General features: G+C 68.5%; 1 protein-coding gene across 1 annotated transcript in view; it reads right to left on the reverse strand.

Annotated features, from left to right (window-relative positions):
- Positions 1-17,334, reverse strand: part of OPLAH (5-oxoprolinase, ATP-hydrolysing) — a 33,550-nt gene that overhangs the window by 6,045 nt on the left and 10,171 nt on the right. Inside the window, 17 exon segments of the mRNA XM_077781483.1 lie at positions 2,495-2,629; positions 3,566-3,697; positions 4,607-4,791; positions 6,018-6,192; positions 6,660-6,761; positions 7,128-7,288; positions 7,876-8,027; positions 8,868-8,958; positions 8,961-8,979; positions 10,275-10,413; positions 11,712-11,849; positions 12,427-12,597; positions 12,994-13,106; positions 13,216-13,532; positions 14,181-14,248; positions 15,191-15,329; positions 17,048-17,213. Of these exon segments, the coding sequence (XP_077637609.1) occupies positions 2,495-2,629; positions 3,566-3,697; positions 4,607-4,791; positions 6,018-6,192; positions 6,660-6,761; positions 7,128-7,288; positions 7,876-8,027; positions 8,868-8,958; positions 8,961-8,979; positions 10,275-10,413; positions 11,712-11,849; positions 12,427-12,597; positions 12,994-13,106; positions 13,216-13,532; positions 14,181-14,248; positions 15,191-15,329; positions 17,048-17,213 (2,403 nt within the window).

Below are 17,334 nucleotides of genomic sequence, written 5' to 3' on the forward strand. Positions count from 1 at the left end.
ATACACCTGGAATACACCTGGGATACACCTGGGATACACCTGGGCACACCTGGGATACACCTGGGATACACCTGGGATACACCTGGGTACACCTGGGCACACCTGGGTACACCTGGGATACACCTGGGATACACCTGGGCACACCTGGGATACACCTGGGCACACCTGGGTACACCTGGGATACACCTGGGATACACCTGGGATACACCTGGGCACACCTGGGTACACCTGGGATACACCTGGGCACACCTGGGTACACCTGGGTACACCTGGGATACACCTGGGCACACCTGGGATACACCTGGGATACACCTGGGATACACCTGGGCACACCTGGGATACACCTGGGCACACCTGAGATACACCTGGGATACACCTGGGTACACCTGGGGGCACCTGGGATACACCTGGGATACACCTGGGGGCACCTGGGATACACCTGGGCACACCTGGGGGCACCTGGGATATACCTGGGCACACCTGGGCACACCTGGGATACACCTGGGATACACCTGGGCACACCTGGGCACAGCTGGGATACACCTGGAATACACCTGGGATACACCTGGGATACACCTGGGCACACCTGGGATACACCTGGAATACACCTGGGATACACCTGGGCACACCTGGGCACACCTGGGATACACCTGGGATACACCTGGGGGCACCTGGGATACACCTGGGCACACCTGGGCACACCTGAGATACACCTGGGTACACCTGGGATACACCTGGGCACACCTGGGCACACCTGGGATACACCTGGGCACACCTGGGTACACCTGAGATACACCTGGGTACACCTGGGATACACCTGGGCACACCTGGGATACACCTGGGCACACCTGGGTACACCTGGGTACAGCTGAGATACACCTGGACACAGCTGGGCACACCTGGGATACACCTGAGATACACCTGGGCACACCTGGGATACACCTGGGCACACCTGGGGGCACCTGGGATACACCTGGGCACACCTGGGCACACCTGAGATACACCTGGGTACACCTGGGATACACCTGGGATACACCTGGGGGCACCTGGGATACACCTGGGCACACCTGGGTACACCTGGGATACACCTGGGCACACCTGGGATACACCTGGGATACACCTGGGATACACCTGGGCACACCTGGGATACACCTGGGCACACCTGAGATACACCTGGGATACACCTGGGTACACCTGGGGGCACCTGGGATACACCTGGGATACACCTGGGGGCACCTGGGATACACCTGGGCACACCTGGGGGCACCTGGGATATACCTGGGCACACCTGGGCACACCTGGGATACACCTGGGATACACCTGGGCACACCTGGGCACAGCTGGGATACACCTGGAATACACCTGGGATACACCTGGGATACACCTGGGCACACCTGGGATACACCTGGAATACACCTGGGATACACCTGGGCACACCTGGGCACACCTGGGATACACCTGGGATACACCTGGGGGCACCTGGGATACACCTGGGCACACCTGGGCACACCTGAGATACACCTGGGTACACCTGGGATACACCTGGGCACACCTGGGCACACCTGGGATACACCTGGGCACACCTGGGTACACCTGAGATACACCTGGGTACACCTGGGATACACCTGGGCACACCTGGGATACACCTGGGCACACCTGGGTACACCTGGGTACAGCTGAGATACACCTGGACACAGCTGGGCACACCTGGGATACACCTGAGATACACCTGGGCACACCTGGGATACACCTGGGCACACCTGGGGGCACCTGGGATACACCTGGGATACACCTGGGGGCACACCTGGGCACAGCTGGGTGCAGCTGGGATACACCTGGGTACACCTGGGATACACCTGAGATACACCTGGGATACACCTGGGCACACCTGGGATACACCTGAGATACACCTGAGCACACCTGGACACACCTGGCACTCCCTGAGCCCACCTGATCTCCCCAGGGTGGGGAGGTCGGAGGGATTTGGGGCCTCACCTGGTTTGGGGTTTTTGGGTGGGTTTGGGGTTTTTGGGGTGTTTGGTATTTTTTGGGGTGTGTTCGGTATTTTTTGGGTGTGTTTGGTATTTTTTGGGGTGTGTTCGGTATTTTTTGGGGTCTCACCTGGTTGAGGGGGATGTCGTGCCCCACCAGGCAGCGCAGGCAGTAGATCAGCACTGACGGGGTTTGGGGTTTGGGGTTTTTGGGTGGGTTTGGGGTTTTTGGGTGTGTTCGGTATTTTTTGGGGTGTGTTTGGTATTTTTTGGGGTGTGTTTGGTATTTTTTGGGGTGTGTTTGGTATTTTTTGGGGTCTCACCTGGTTGAGGGGCATGTCGTGCCCCACCAGGCAGCGCAGGCAGTGGATCAGCACTGACGGGGTTTGGGGTTTGGGGTTTGAGGTTTTTGGGGTGTGTTTGGGGTTTTTGGGTGTGTTCGGTATTTTTTGGGGTGTGTTTGGTATTTTTTGGGGTGTGTTTGGTGTTTTTTGGGGTCTCACCTGGTTGAGGGGGATGTCGTGCCCCACCAGGCAGCGCAGGCAGTAGATCAGCGCCGACAGGGTGATGGCTCGGGGCGCGTTGCAGTTCCCCAGCACCTCGGGGCCCGTCCCCCCAAAATCGAACACGGCGCTGCCCTGGGGGGGCGGGGGGGACGCTGCACCCCAAAACCCGCCCGGAGCCCACAGGGACCCCAACACCCGCCCAGGGACCAGGGAGTGACCCCAAAACCTGCCCAGGGACCCCAAAACCCGCCCGGAGCCCCCAGGGACCCCAAAACCCGCCCAGAGCCCACAGGGACCCCAAAAACCGCCCAGGGACCCCAAAACCCGCCCAGAGCCCACAGGGACCCCAAAACCCGCCCAGGGACCCCAAAACCCGCCCGGAGCCTGGGGGGGACCCCAAAACCCGCCCAGGGACCCCAAAACCCGCCCGGAGCCCACAGGGACCCCAAAACCTACCCAGGGACCAGGGGGACCCCAAAACCCATGTCCCGTGTCCCCTCTGTCCCCGTGTCCCATGTCCCATGTCCATGTCCGTGTCCGTGTCCCGTGTCCGTGTCCTGTGTCCGTGTCCTGCGTCCTGTGTCCCATGTCCTGTGTCCATGCCCCTGTCCCGTGTCCATGCCCCTGTCCCGTGTCCGTGTCCCATGTCCGTGTCCGTGTCCGTGTCCATGTCCCGTGTCCCTGTCCCGTGCCCCTGTCCCGTGTCCATGTCCATGCCCGTGTCCGTGTCCCGTGTCCGTGTCCCGTGTCCCTGCCCCTGTCCCATGCCCCTGTCCCATGCCCCTGTCCCGTGCCCCTGTCCTGTGTCTGTGTCCATGTCCGTGTCTGTGTCCCGTGTCCGTGCCCCTGTCCCGTGTCCGTGTCCGTGTCCGTGTCGCACCGTGGGGGACTCCAGGCACACGCGCAGCCGGATCGGGGTCCCATCGTCCATCGTGTCCTGTGTCCCGTGTCTGTGTCCGTGTCTGTGTCCTGTGTCCATGTCCGTGTCCCCGTGTCCGTGTCCGTGTCCGTGTCCCGTGTCCGTGTCCGTGTCCGTGTCCCGTGTCCGTGTCCGTGTCCGTGTCGCACCGTGGCGGGCTCCAGGCGCACGCGCAGCCGGATCGGGGTCCCATCGTCCATCGTGTCCTCGGCCGCCAGCGCCGTCCCCCAGCGCGCGGCCACGGCCCGCAGCGTGTCCCGCACCGCGCGCTCCGCGTTCGCCTGGGCCACACGGGGTCACGGGGTCATACAGGGGTCATACAGGGGTCACACGGGGGTCACACGGGGTCACGGGGTCACACGGGGTCACACGGGGTCACACAGGGGTCACAGCGCGGCCACGGCCCGCAGCGTGTCCCGCACCGCGCGCTCCGCGTTCACCTGGGCCACACGGGGTCACGGGGTCATACAGGGGTCACACAGGGTCACACAGGGGTCACACGGGGTCACACGGGGGTCACAGCGCGGCCACGGCCCGCAGCGTGTCCCGCACCGCGCGCTCCGCGTTCGCCTGGGCCACACGGGGTCACGGGGTCATACAGGGGTCACACAGGGGTCACACGGGGTCACACGGGGTCACGGGGGTCACACGGGGGTTACGGGGTCACACGGGGGTCACACGGGGTCACGGGGGCATTTCAGGGTTCCCGGGGCAGTTTTGGGCTCTCTCAGGTGTATTTGGGATTTTTGGGGTTCTTGGGGTCTCTCAGCTGTTTGATTTGGGGTGTGTTCAGGGTTTTGGGGGGATGTGGGGGTTTAGGGTGGTTTTGGGGGCTCTCAGCTGTTTTGGGGTGTATTTGGGGTGTATTTGGGGTATTTTTGGGGCTGACCTGCACGTGCCCCATGTAGGCCTGCACAGCCTCCAGCCCGGGGCACAGGGGACAGGGGATTTGGGGTTTTGGGGAGGATTTGGGGTTTTTGGTGGTTTTATGGTATATTTGGGGTGTATTTGGGGTTTTTAGGGTCTGACCTGCACGTGCCCCATGTAGGCCTGCACAGCCTCCAGCCCGGGGCACAGGGCACTGGGGATTTGGGGAGGATTTGGGGGTTTGGGGGGCATTTGGGGATTTGGGGAGGATTTGGGGTTTTTAGGGTATTTTTGGGGTGTATTTGGGGTTTTTAGGGTCTGACCTGCACGTGCCCCATGTAGGCCTGCACGGCCTCCAGCCCGTGCTGCCCGATCAGCTCCCGCACCAGCCCGATCCCCTTCTGGTTCGCCGCCACCTGCGCCCGCAGGTCGGCCAGGTTGTCCCGCAGGTTCCGCGTGCCCGAGCAGCCGGGCACGGCGCCAGGGGCCAGCAGGGCCTCGGTCACCGCTGGGGACAGGGACAATGACAATGTCACCCTTGGGGACAATGACACCCCAGGCACGGCGCCAGGGGCCAGCAGGGCCTCGGTCACCGCTGGGGACAATGACAATGACAATGTCACCCCTGGGGACAATGACACCCCCAGGCACGGTGCCAGGGGCCAGCAGGGCCTCGGTCACCGCTGGGGACAGGGACAGGGACAATGACAATGACAGGGACAATGACAATGACAATGTCACCCCCGGGCACGGCGCCAGGGGCCAGCAGGGCCTCGGTCACCGCTGGGGACAGGGACAGGGACAATGACAATGACAGGGACAATGACAATGACAATGTCACCCCTGGGGACAATGACACCCCCAGGCACGGTGCCAGGGGCCAGCAGGGCCTCGGTCACCGCTGGGGACAATGACAATGACAATGTCACCCTTGGGGACAGGGACACCCCCAGGCACGGTGCCAGGGGCCAGCAGGGCCTCGGTCACCGCTGGGGACAATGACAATGACAATGACAATGACAATGACACCCCCAGGCACGGTGCCAGGGGCCAGCAGGGCCTCGGTCACCGCTGGGGACAATGACAATGACAATGTCACCCTTGGGGACAGGGACACCCCCAGGCACGGTGCCAGGGGCCAGCAGGGCCTCGGTCACCACTGGGGACAGGGACAATGACAATGACAATGACAATGTCACCCCGGGCACGGCGCCAGGGGCCAGCAGGGCCTCGGTCACCGCTGGGGACAATGACAATGTCACCCTTGGGGACAGTGACACCCCCAGGCACGGCGCCAGGGGCCAGCAGGGCCTCGGTCACCACTGGGGACAGGGACAATGACAATGACAATGTCAATGTCACCCCGGGCACGGCGCCAGGGGCCAGCAGGGCCTCGGTCACCGCTGGGGATAGCGAGGGGACAGTGAGGGGACAGGGACAGGGACAGGGACAGGAACACCCCAAGTCCCCTCCCGGGTCCCACCCAGGGCCAGCACTGTGTCCCTGCTCCACCTCCAGTGTCCCCACCTTGTCCCCACTGTCCCACATCGTGCCCCCCACCCCAGCCACCACGTATTCCCCAATGTCCCTGATGTCCCCAGTGTCCCCTCAGTGTCCCACCCTGCTCCTGGAACTCGCCCCCGGTGACCAGTTTGAAGGACACGAAGGTGGCCCCCCGATGTCCCCAATCCCCAGGGATGTCCCCAATGTCCCCAGTGTCCCTCAGTGTCCCACCCTGCTCCTGGAACTGGCCCCCGGTGACCAGTTTGAAGGACACGAAGGTGGCCCCCTCCTGGGCCAGGCTCTGCGAGTGCGGCGGCATCGAGCCGGGGCTGCAGCCCCCGACGTCGGCGTGGTGGCCACGGCTGGCCACGAAGAACACGGGGCGGGGCTGGCCCGGCCAGAACACCTGGGACAGGTGAGACAGGGCGGTCAGACACCTGGGACAGGTGACATTGGGGTTAGACACCTGGACAGGTGAGACGGGGGGGGTCAGACACCTGGGACAGGGGACATTGGGGATTTAGGGACTGGGACAGGTGAGACAGGGGGGTTAGGGACTGGGACAGGTGACATTGGGGATTTAGGGACTGGGACAGGTGACATTGAGGGGTTAGGGACTGGGACAGGTGACATTGAGGGGTTAGACACCTGGGACAGGTGACATTGAGGGGTCAGACACCTGGGACAGGTGAGACTGGGGTTAGACACCTGGATAGGACAGCTGGGACAGGTGACACTGAGGGGGCTGGTGACACCCAGCCAGGACACCTGAGGGGGGCACAGATGTGCCCAAGTGTGCCCAGGTGTGCCCAGGTGTGTGCCCAGGTGTGTGCCCAGGTGTGTGCCCAGGTGTGTGCCCAGGTGTGCACTCACAGGTGTGATGACGGTCAGGTCGGGCAGGTGGCTGCCCCCCGCCCGGGGGTGGTTGCTCAGGATCACGTCCCCCTCCCGCAGCTCCGGGCCCAGGTTACGGATCTGGGGGGAACCGGGGGGGCTGAACCCCAAACCAGCCCCGGGACTCCCCAAACCCCCCTGGGAAGCCCAAACCCCCCCGGGACCCCCAGAACCCCCCCAAACCCACCTGGGACCCCCAGGGATCCCCCAAACCCCCCCGGGACCCCCCAAACCCCCCCAAACCCCCCTGGGACCCCCCAAACCCCCCAGGGACCCCCAGGGACCCCCCAAATCCCACCTGGAACTGCACGGCCTCCTGCATGGCGCCCAGGTGCACGGGGATGTGGGGCGCATTGGACACCAGCTCCAAACCCCCCCAAACCCCCCCGGGACCCCCCTGGGACCCCCCAAACCCACCTGGGACCCCCTAAACCCCCCCAAACCCACCTGGAACTGCACGGCCTCCTGCATGGCGCCCAGGTGCACGGGGATGTGGGGCGCGTTGGACACCAGGCCCCCGTCGGGCCCGAAGAGCGCGCAGGAGAAGTCCAGGCGCTCCTTGATGTTGGTGGACACGGCCGAGCGCTGCAGCGCCCGCCCCATCTGCTCTGCGGGGCCACGGCAGCCTCAGCGCCCCCGGAGTGGGACCCCGGGCGGGCAGGGACCCCCGAGAGACCCCCGAGGGACGGGCAGGGACCCCCGAGACCCCCGGGATGGGCAGGGACCCCCGAGACCCCCGAGAGACCCCCGAGGGACGGGCAGGGACCCCCGGGATGGACAGAGACCCCCGGGACGGGTAGGGACCCCCGGGATGGACAGGGACCCCCGGGAATGGACAGAGACCCCCCCGGGACCCCCCCAGACCCACCCGCGATGCTCATGAAGCGGTGTGAGAACACCGAGAGCCGCACCAGGACCCCCCAAACCCCCCCCAGGACCCCCCAAACCCCCCGGGACCCCCCAACCCCCCCCAGGACCCCCCAAACCCCCCCAGACCCACCCGCGATGCTCATGAAGCGGTGCGAGAACACCGAGAGCCGCAACAGGACCCCCCCGGGACCCCCCAAACCCCCCCAGGACCCCCCAAACCCCCCCAGACCCACTCGCGATGCTCATGAAGCGGTGCGAGAACACCGAGAGCCGCACCAGGACCCCCCAAACCCCCCCGGGACCCCCCAAACCCCCCCAAACCCACCCGCGATGCTCATGAAGCGGTGCGAGAACACCGAGAGCCGCACGGGCTCCAGGCGCGGGCCGGGGTCCGGCGCGGGCCCCGCGCCCACCGCGATGCTGATGTCCCCGAGCGGCGTCACGCTGGCCACGCAGCCCGGCTCCACCACGATGGTGCTGCGGGCGGGGGTCAGCCGGGACCCCCGAAACCCCCGGGGACCCCCACAGCCCCTCGGGGTCTCCCTGAACCCTCCGGGACCCCCACAAACCCCCTGGGACCCCCACAGCCCCTCGGGGTCTCCCTGAACCCTCCGGGACCCCCACAAACCCCCGGGGTGCCCCCACAGCCCCTCGGGGTCCCCACCCGTCCCTGGGGTCCCTCTGATGTCCCGGGGTCCCACTGGCTCCCCTCTGTCCCCCCCATCCCCCCCGTCTCCACTGTCCCCTCCCTGGCCACTCGGTGTCCCCTGTCACCCTGTCCTCCCCTGTCCCCATCCCTGTCCCCTTTTGTCCCCACTGTCCCCGTCCCTGTCCCTGTCCCATCCCTGTCCCCGTCCCTGTCCCTGTCCCCATCCCTGTCCCTGTCCCCGTCCCTGTCCCATCCCTGTTCCCATCCCTGTCCCTGTCCCCGTCCCTGTCCCTGTCCCTGTCCCATCCCTGTCCCCGTCCCCTGTCCCTGTCCCATCCCTGTCCCTGTCCCATCCCTGTCCCCTGTCCCCATCCCTGTCCTTGTCCCTGTCCCAGTCCCATCCCTGTCCCTGTCCCTGTCCCATCCCTGTCCCCTGTCCCCATCCCTGTCCCATCCCTGTCCCATCCCTGTCCCCTGTCCCCATCCCTGTCCCTGTCCCTGTCCCAGTCCCATCCCTGTCCCTGTCCCTGTCCCATCCCTGTCCCCTGTCCCCATCCCTGTCCCCAGCCCTGTCCCTGTCCCATCCCTGTCCCCATCCCTGTCCCTGTCCCTGTCCCATCCCTGTCCCATCCCTGTCCCCTGTCCCCATCCCTGTCCCCCCGTCCCACCTGTGGGTGTCGATGAGGATGGCCGGCCCGGGCAGGGTGTGGTCACTGCCCAGCTCCCCCAGCAGGAACACGGGGGTGTCCCGGTACCCCCCTCGAAATAGCACCGGGTCACCTGGGGGCACCCACGGGGTCACCAGGGGTCACCGGGGTCACCCAGGGGTCACCCAGGGGTCACCCAGGGGTGTCCCGGTACCTCCCCTCGAAATAGCACCGGGTCACCTGGGGGCACCCACGGGGTCACCAGGGGTCACCGGGGTCACCCAGGGGTCACCCAGGGGTCACCCAGGGGTGTCCCGGTACCCCCCCTCGAAATAGCACCGGGTCACCTGGGGACACCCACGGGGTCACCAGGGGTCACCGGGGTCACCCAGGGGTCACCCAGGGGTCACCCAGGGGTCACCGGGGTCACCCAGGGGTCACCCAGGGGTCACCCAGGGGTGTCCCGGTACCCCCCCTCGAAATAGCACCGGGTCACCTGGGGACACCCACGGGGTCACCAGGGGTCACCGGGGTCACCCAGGGGTCACCCAGGGGTCACCCAGGGGTCACCGGGGTCACCCAGGGGTCACCCAGGGGTCACCCAGGGGTGTCCCGGTACCCCCCCTCGAAATAGCACCGGGTCACCTGGGGACACCCACGGGGTCACCAGGGTCACCCTCGGGTCCCTTGGGGTCACCTCCGAGGTCACCCCCCAACCCCGAGTCCCCCCCAGCTCCCAGACCCCCACAGTGCCCCCAGGCCCCCTCCAGCCCCTCCCCCAGACTGGGGGGTCCCCCCAGGCCCCCAGACCCCATTTCCCCCCAAACCCCCATTTCCTCCAGCCCCCCCAAACCCCCATTTCCCCCCAGACCCCGGACCCCCATTTCCCCCAGCCCCCCCAAACCCCCATTTCCCCCCAGCCCCCTGGACCCCCCATTTCCCCCAGCCCCCCCCAACCCCCATTTCCCCCAGCCCCCCCTGGACCCCCATTTCCCCCCAGCCCCCCCAAACCCCCATTTCCCCCCAGGCCCTCCAAACCCCCATTTCCCCCAGCCCCCCCAAACCCCCATTTTCCCCCAGCCCCCCCAAACCCCCATTTCCCCCAGCCCCCCCAAACCCCCATTTCCCCCCAGCCCCCCCAAACCCCCATTTCCCCCCAGCCGCCCGATGCCCCCCGGTTCCCCCTGGCCCTCCCAGCCCCCATCATCCCCAGCCCCCCGGGCCCCCCCAGTTCCCCCGGTGCCCCCCGGACCCTCATTTCCCGGTTCCCCCATTTCCCCCAGTTCCCCCAGTGCCCCCATTTCCCCCAGTTCCCCCAGTTCCCCCAGTTCCCCCAGTGCCCCCATTTCCCCCGGTGCCCCCATTTCCCCCAGTTCTCCCGGTTCCCCCGGTGCCCCCGAGCCCCCCGGTGCCCCCGGTGCCCCTCACCGTCTCGGGGCGCGGGGGGTGCCCGCGGGGCCCCAGCGGGGTCTCGGGCACGGGCTCGGTGCTGCCGGTGCCCCGCACCCGCAGATCGTCCACGAGCACGGCCCGGTCCGGGATGGTGAAACCGAACTCCTGCCGGTACCTGCGGGGCGGCGCCGGGACAGCGGCGGGGCGGGGCGGGGACGGGGACACGGGGACAGGGACACGGGGACAGGGTCACGGGGGTGTCAGTGACACCGGCAGGACAGGGACGGGGACGGGGACAGGGACAGGGACAGGGGGACAGGGACACACGGGGGTGTCAGCGACACCGGCAGGACAGGGACGGGGACGGGGACAGGGACAGGGACAGGGACACGGGGGGGTGTCAGTGACACCGGCAGGACAGGGACGGGGACAGGGACACAGGGACACGGGGACAGGGACACGGGGGGGGACAGGGACACACAGGGGTGTCAGCGACACCGGCAGGACAGGGACGGGGACAGGGACACAGGGACACAGGGAGAGAGGGGATTGGGGTGCTGGGATGGGAGGACTGTGACAACATTGGGATGGGGCTGATGGCACTCGGACAGGGCTGGTGACACTGGGACAGGGCTGGTGACACTGGGATGGAGCTGGTGACACTGGGACGGGACTGATGGCCCCAGAACAGGACTGGTGACCCTGGGATAGAGCCAGCGGCCCCGGGCCAGGCTGATGGCACTGGGACAGGACTGGTGACACTGGGACAGGGCTGGTGACACCGGACCAGGCCGGTGGCACTGGGACAGGACTGGGGGCACTGGGACAGGACTGGTGACACTGGGACAGGATGGGGCACTGGGACAGGACTGGGGGCACTGGGACAGGGCTGGTGGCACTGGGACAGGACTGGTGGCACGGGGGCAGGACTGGTGACACTGGGACAGGACTGGGGGCACTGGGGCAGGACTGGTGACACTGGGACAGGACTGGGGGCACCGGACCAGGCCGGTGGCACTGGGACACGGCTGGTGGCACTGGGACAGGGCTGGTGGCACTGGGGCAGGACTGGTGACACTGGGACAGGACCGGTGACACTGGGATGGGATTGGCGACACCGGGCCAGACCGGTGGCACTGGGACAGGACTGGTGGCACTGGGGCAGGACTGGTGGCACTGGGGCAGGACTGGTGGCACTGGGACAGGATTGGTGACACCGGGCCAGGCCGGTGGCACTGGGACACGGCTGGTGGCACTGGGACGGGACTGGTGGCACTGGGGCAGGACTGGTGACACTGGGACGGGATTGGTGACACTGGGAAAGGACCGGTGGCCCTGGGACAGGACTGGTGGCACTGGGACAGGGCTGGTGGCACTGGGGCAGGACTGGTGGCACTGGGACAGGACTGAGGGCACTGGGACAGGACCGGTGACACCGGGCCAGGCCGGTGGCCCGGGCCAGGCCGCACTGACCGGGCAGTGAAGGCACCCAGGAAGTCGCCGGCGCCGCAGGAGCCCGGGTGCGCGGGGTGCCCGCGGGCCGAGACCATCAGGGCGCAGTCGGTGCCCTCGTAGCGCAGGTGCAGGAACGGCTCCGTGTGGATCTGCTCCCTGCGGGCGCCGCCGTGTCACCGTGTCACCACGGCCGTGTCACCCTGTCCCCAGTGTCACAACCACTGGGTCACCCTGTCCCCATCCTGCCGTCTCCGGCGTCACCTGTCACCTGCCCTATCCCCTCTGTCCCCTGACCCCTGCACCGTCCCCAGTGTCCCCTGTGCCCATCTTGCCATTCCCGCTGTCCCCAGTGTCCCCTGACCCCTGCCCCATCCCCGCTGTCCCCTGTCCCCACTGTCCCCTGTTCCTGTCCCGTGCCCATCCCGCTGTCCCCATCCCGCTGTCCCCTGTCCCCGTTGTCCCCTGTCTCCATTCCCACTGTCCCCTGTCCTCATCCCTGCTGTCCCCTGTCCCCTGTCCCCATCCCGCTATCCCCTGTCCCTGTTCCCTGTCCCGTCCCCATCCCGCTGTCCCCTGTCCCCATCCCGCCGTCCCTGTCCCCATCCCGCTGTCCCCATCCCGCTGTCCCCGTCCCTGTCCCCATCCCGCTGTCCCCGTCTCTGTCCCCATCCCGCCGTCCCTGTCCCGTCCCCGTCCCTGTCCCCATCCCGCTGTCCCGGTCCCGCTCGCTCACGGGGCGAAGCCCTGGGCCCGCAGCGCGTCCCGGCAGCGCCGCTCCAGCTCGCGGAGCCGCGCCTCGAGCTGCGGGAACGCGGCGGGGCCGTACGGGAGCGCGCACGGCTCCTGCTCCTCCTGCACCGCGTCCGCCAGCGCCAGCCCCAGGGCGGACAGCAGCCCGCTGTGCCTGCGGGGGGACAGCCTGTCACCGCGGGGACAGCCCGGGGACAGCCCCGGGACAGAGCGGGGACAGCCCCGGGACAGCCCCGGACAGCCCCGGGATAGCCTGTCACCGCGGGGACAGTGCGGGACAGCCCCGGGACAGCCCCGGGACAGAGCGGGGACAGCCCCGGGACAGCCCCGGACAGTCCCGGGACAGCCCCGGACAGCCCCAGGGCGGACAGCAGCCCGCTGTGCCTGCGGGGGGACAGCCTGTCACCGCGGGGACAGCCCGGGGACAGAGCGGGGACAGCCCCGGGACAGCCCCGGGACAGCCCCGGGACACTCCTGTCACCGCCCCGGGACAGCCCAGGGGGTCCCCGCGCCCCCCGCCCCATGCCGGGGGTCCCCGTCCCGCACGTACTTGTGGATGAAGACCCTGGCCATGCCCAGCGTGCGGGCGATGGCGCAGGCGTGCTGCCCCCCGGCGCCCCCGAAACACGCCAGCACGTGCCGCGCCGCCTCGTGGCCCCGCGCCTGCCGGGGGACACGCGGGTGACACCGCGGCGCCCCCGAGCCCCCCGAGGGACACCCAGCTAGCGGGAGGTGACACCGCTGTCACCACAGAGCCCCCCGGGACACCCACCTCCGTCAGGGCGCGGATGGGCCGGCACATGGCCTCGTTGGCCACCCGGATGAAGCCCAGGGCCACCTCCTCCACCGAGAGTGCCTCGGTGTCCCCGCTGTCCTCGGTGTCCCCGCTGTCCCCGCTGTCCCCGGTGTCCCCGGTGTCCCCGCTGTCCCCCTGGGAGGCGCGGATGGTGGCGGCCAGCTCTCGGAACGCCGCGGCCGCCGTGTCCCGGCACAGGGGCTGGTCCTCGTTGGGGCCGAAGATCCGCGGGAAGAACTCGGGCAGCAGCCGGCCCAGCACCAGGTTGGCGTCGGTGACAGTCAGGGGCCCGCCTGGGGACACCGGGGGACACGGGGACATGGGGGTCAGGGGGGTCAGGGACCGCCTGGGGACACTGGGGGGACAGGGGGACATGGGGGTCAGGGGGGTCAGGGACTGCTTGGGGACACTGGGGGGACACGGGGGTCAGGGACTGCCTGGGGACACCGGGGGGACACGGGGACATGGGGGTCAGGGGGACACCAGGGCTCAGGGGACACGAGGGGCTCAGGGTGACACCGGGGGGACCGGGGACATGGGGGTCAGGGGGACACGGGGGGTCAGGGGCACACCGGGGGGACACGGGGACATGGGGGTCAGGGACTGCTTGGGGACACTGGGGGGACACGGGGACATGGGGGTCAGGGGGGTCAGGGACTGCTTGGGGACACTGGGGGGACACGGGGACATGGGGGTCAGGGGGGTCAGGGACCGCCTGGGGACACCGGGGGGACAGGGGGGACACCGGGGGTCAGGGGGACACCAGGGGGACATGGGGACACTGGGGGTCAGGGGACACGAGGGGCTCAGGGTGACACCGGGGGACACGGGGACATGGGGGTCAGGGGGACACGGGGGGTCAGGGGGACACCGGGGGGACACCGGGGGGACACGGGGGGACACCGGGGGGACACCGGGGGACACGGGGGTCCCTCACTCACCCTTGCGGTAGCAGGCGGGGCCCGGGTGGGCGCCCGCGGACTCGGGACCGACCACATAGAGACCGGACCTGCGGGGACACCCGTGGGGACAGCGGGTCCGGCCGGGCGGGGACACCCGCGGGGACACCCACGGGGACACGGGGACACCCGCGGGGACACGGGGACACCTACGGGGACACCCACGGGGACACGGGGACACCCGCGGGGACACCCGCGGGGATACGGAAACACCCACGGGGACACGGGGACAGCGGGTCCGGCCGGGCGGGGACACCCGCGGGGACACCCACGGGGACACCGGGACACCCACGGGGACACCCGCGGGGACACCCACGGGGACATCCACGGGGACACGGGGTCACCCACGGGGACACCCGCGGGGACACCCACGGGGACATCCACGGGGACACCCACGGGGACACCCACGGGGACACCCGCGGGGACACCCACGGGGACACCCGCGGGGACACCCACGGGGACATCCACAGGGACACCGGGACACCCGCGGGGACACGGGGACAGCGGGTCCGGCTGGGCGGGGACACCCACGGGGACACGGGGACAGTGGGTCTGGCCGGGCGGGGACACCCACGGGGACACCCACGGGGACACGGGGTCACCCACGGGGACACCCACGGGGACACCCGCGGGGACATCCACGGGGACACCCACGGGGACACCCACGGGGACACCGGGACACCCACGGGGACACGGGGACACCCGCGGGGACACGGAAGGGACAGTGACACCCACAGGGGTGCACCTCACTCACCTGGGACACACCTGGACCCCCTCCCCAGCCCCCCCCCATGCCTGGAGCCCCTTTCCCAGCCCCCCGGCCGCCCCCCATCCCGCGGCCCCCCCAGACCCCCCCACATGAAGAACAGCAGGGACCCCCCCCGGGACCCCCCAGGACCCCCCAGGACCCCCAGGACCCCCCCCAGGACCCCCCAGGACCCCCGGGAGAACCCCCCCAAGACCTCCGGGACCCCCCCAGGACCCCTCCCCACCTGAAGAAGAGCCGGGAGCCCCCCCCCGCCGCCACGGTGTTGATGTCGAGCTGCGGCGCCTGGATGGAGACCCCGGCCGTGCTGGCCTCGAACACGTGCTCGAACGCGCCCGCGAAGCGGCTCACGTCGGTCGAGGTGCCTGGGGACCCCAAAACTGCCTGGGGACCCCGAACTGCCTGGGGACCCCAAAACTGCCTGGGGACCCCAAAACTGCCTGGGGACCCCGAACTGCCTGGGGACCCCCAAACTGCCTGGGGACCCCCAAACCAGACACACCCCGAACCGCCTGGGGACCCCAAAACTGCCTGGGGACCCCGAACCGCCTGGGGACCCCAAAACTGCCTGGGGACCCCAAACCAGACACACCCCAAACTGCCTGGGCACCCCAAACTGCCTGGGGACCCCGAACTGCCTGGGGACCCCAAAACTGCCTGGGGACCCCGAACTGCCTGGGGACCCCCAAACTCCCTGGGGACCCCCAAACCGCCTGGGGACCCCGAACCAGACACACCCCGAACCGCCTGGGGACCCCAAAACTGCCTGGGGACCCCGAACTGCCTGGGGACCCCCAAACTGCCTGGGGACCCCAAAACTGCCTGGGGACCCCCAAACCAGACACACCCCAAACTGCCTGGGGACCCCGAACTGCCTGGGGACCCCAAACTGCCTGGGGACCCCAAAACTGCCTGGGGACCCCCAAACCAGACACACCCCAAACTGCCTGGGGACCCCGAACTGCCTGGGGACCCCGAACTGCCTGGGGACCCCAAAACTGCCTGGGGACCCCCAAACCAGACACACCCCAAAACTGCCTGGGCACCCCAAACTGCCTGGGGACCCCGAACTGCCTGGGGACCCCAAAACTGCCTGGGGACCCCCGAACCAGACACACCCCAAACCGCCTGGGGACCCCAAAACTGCCTGGGGACCCCAAACTGCCTGGGGACCCCGAACTGCCTGGGGACCCCGAACTGCCTGGGGACCCCAAAACTGCCTGGGGACCCCGAACTGCCTGGGGACCCCCAAACAGCCTGGGGACCCCGAACCGCCTGGGGACCCCGAACCAGACACACCCCGAACCGCCTGGGGACCCCAAAACTGCCTGGGGACCCCAAACTGCCTGGGGACCCCGAACTGCCTGGGGACCCCGAACTGCCTGGGGACCCCAAAACTGCCTGGGGACCCCGAACTGCCTGGGGACCCCCAAACAGCCTGGGGACCCCAAACCGCCTGGGGACCCCGAACCGCCTGGGGACCCCGAACCAGACACACCCCGAACCGCCTGGGGACCCCCAAACTGCCTGGGGACCCCCAACCGCCTGGGGACCCCCAAACCAGACACACCCCAAACCGCCTGGGCACCCCAAACCGCCTGGGGACCCCAAACCGCCTGGGGACCCCAAACTGCCTGGGGACCCCGAAACTGCCACACCCCAAACCAGACAGACCCCAGACCCAGCGGGACCCCGAAACTGCTGCACCCTGAACCCCAAACTGCCTGGGGACCCCGAAACTGCCGCACCCCAAACCAGACACACCCCAGACCCAGCGGGACCCCAAAACTGACAGACCCTGAAACTGCGGGACCCCACACCCAGACAGACCCCAAACCCAGCGGGACCCCAAACCCAGCTGGACCCCAACCCATGGGACCCCCTCCCCATGGGACCCCCTCCCCGTGTCCCCAGACCTCCGGGACCCCCTCCCCGTGACCTCAGTCCCCCGGGACCCCCTCCCCGTGTCCCCCGTGTCCCCCGGGACCCCCTCCCCGTGACCTCAGTCCCCCGGGACCCCTGGGACCCCCGGGACCCCCTCCCCGTGTCCCCAGACCCCCGGGACCCCCGGCCCCGCCCTCACCTCCCATGTCGAAGCCGATCACGGGGGTCCCGTCCCGGGGGTCGAAGGTGGTCCGGGCGTAGCCCACGACCCCCGCGGCCGGGCCCGACAGGATGGCGCGGGCCCCCCCAAAGCTGTCCATGGGCGTGAGCCCCCCGTCGGAGCGCATGAACAGCACCTGCACCCCCTAAAAACCGGGTTCAGGGGGGTCAGAGCTCCCGTCGGAGCGCATGAACAGCACCTGCACCCCCTAAAAACGGGGTTCAGGGGGTCAGAGCTCCCGTTGGAGCGCATGAACAGCACCTGCA

This window comes from Lonchura striata, chromosome 1, assembly GCF_046129695.1.
Source record: "Lonchura striata isolate bLonStr1 chromosome 1, bLonStr1.mat, whole genome shotgun sequence".
Lineage (NCBI taxonomy): Eukaryota > Metazoa > Chordata > Aves > Passeriformes > Estrildidae > Lonchura > Lonchura striata.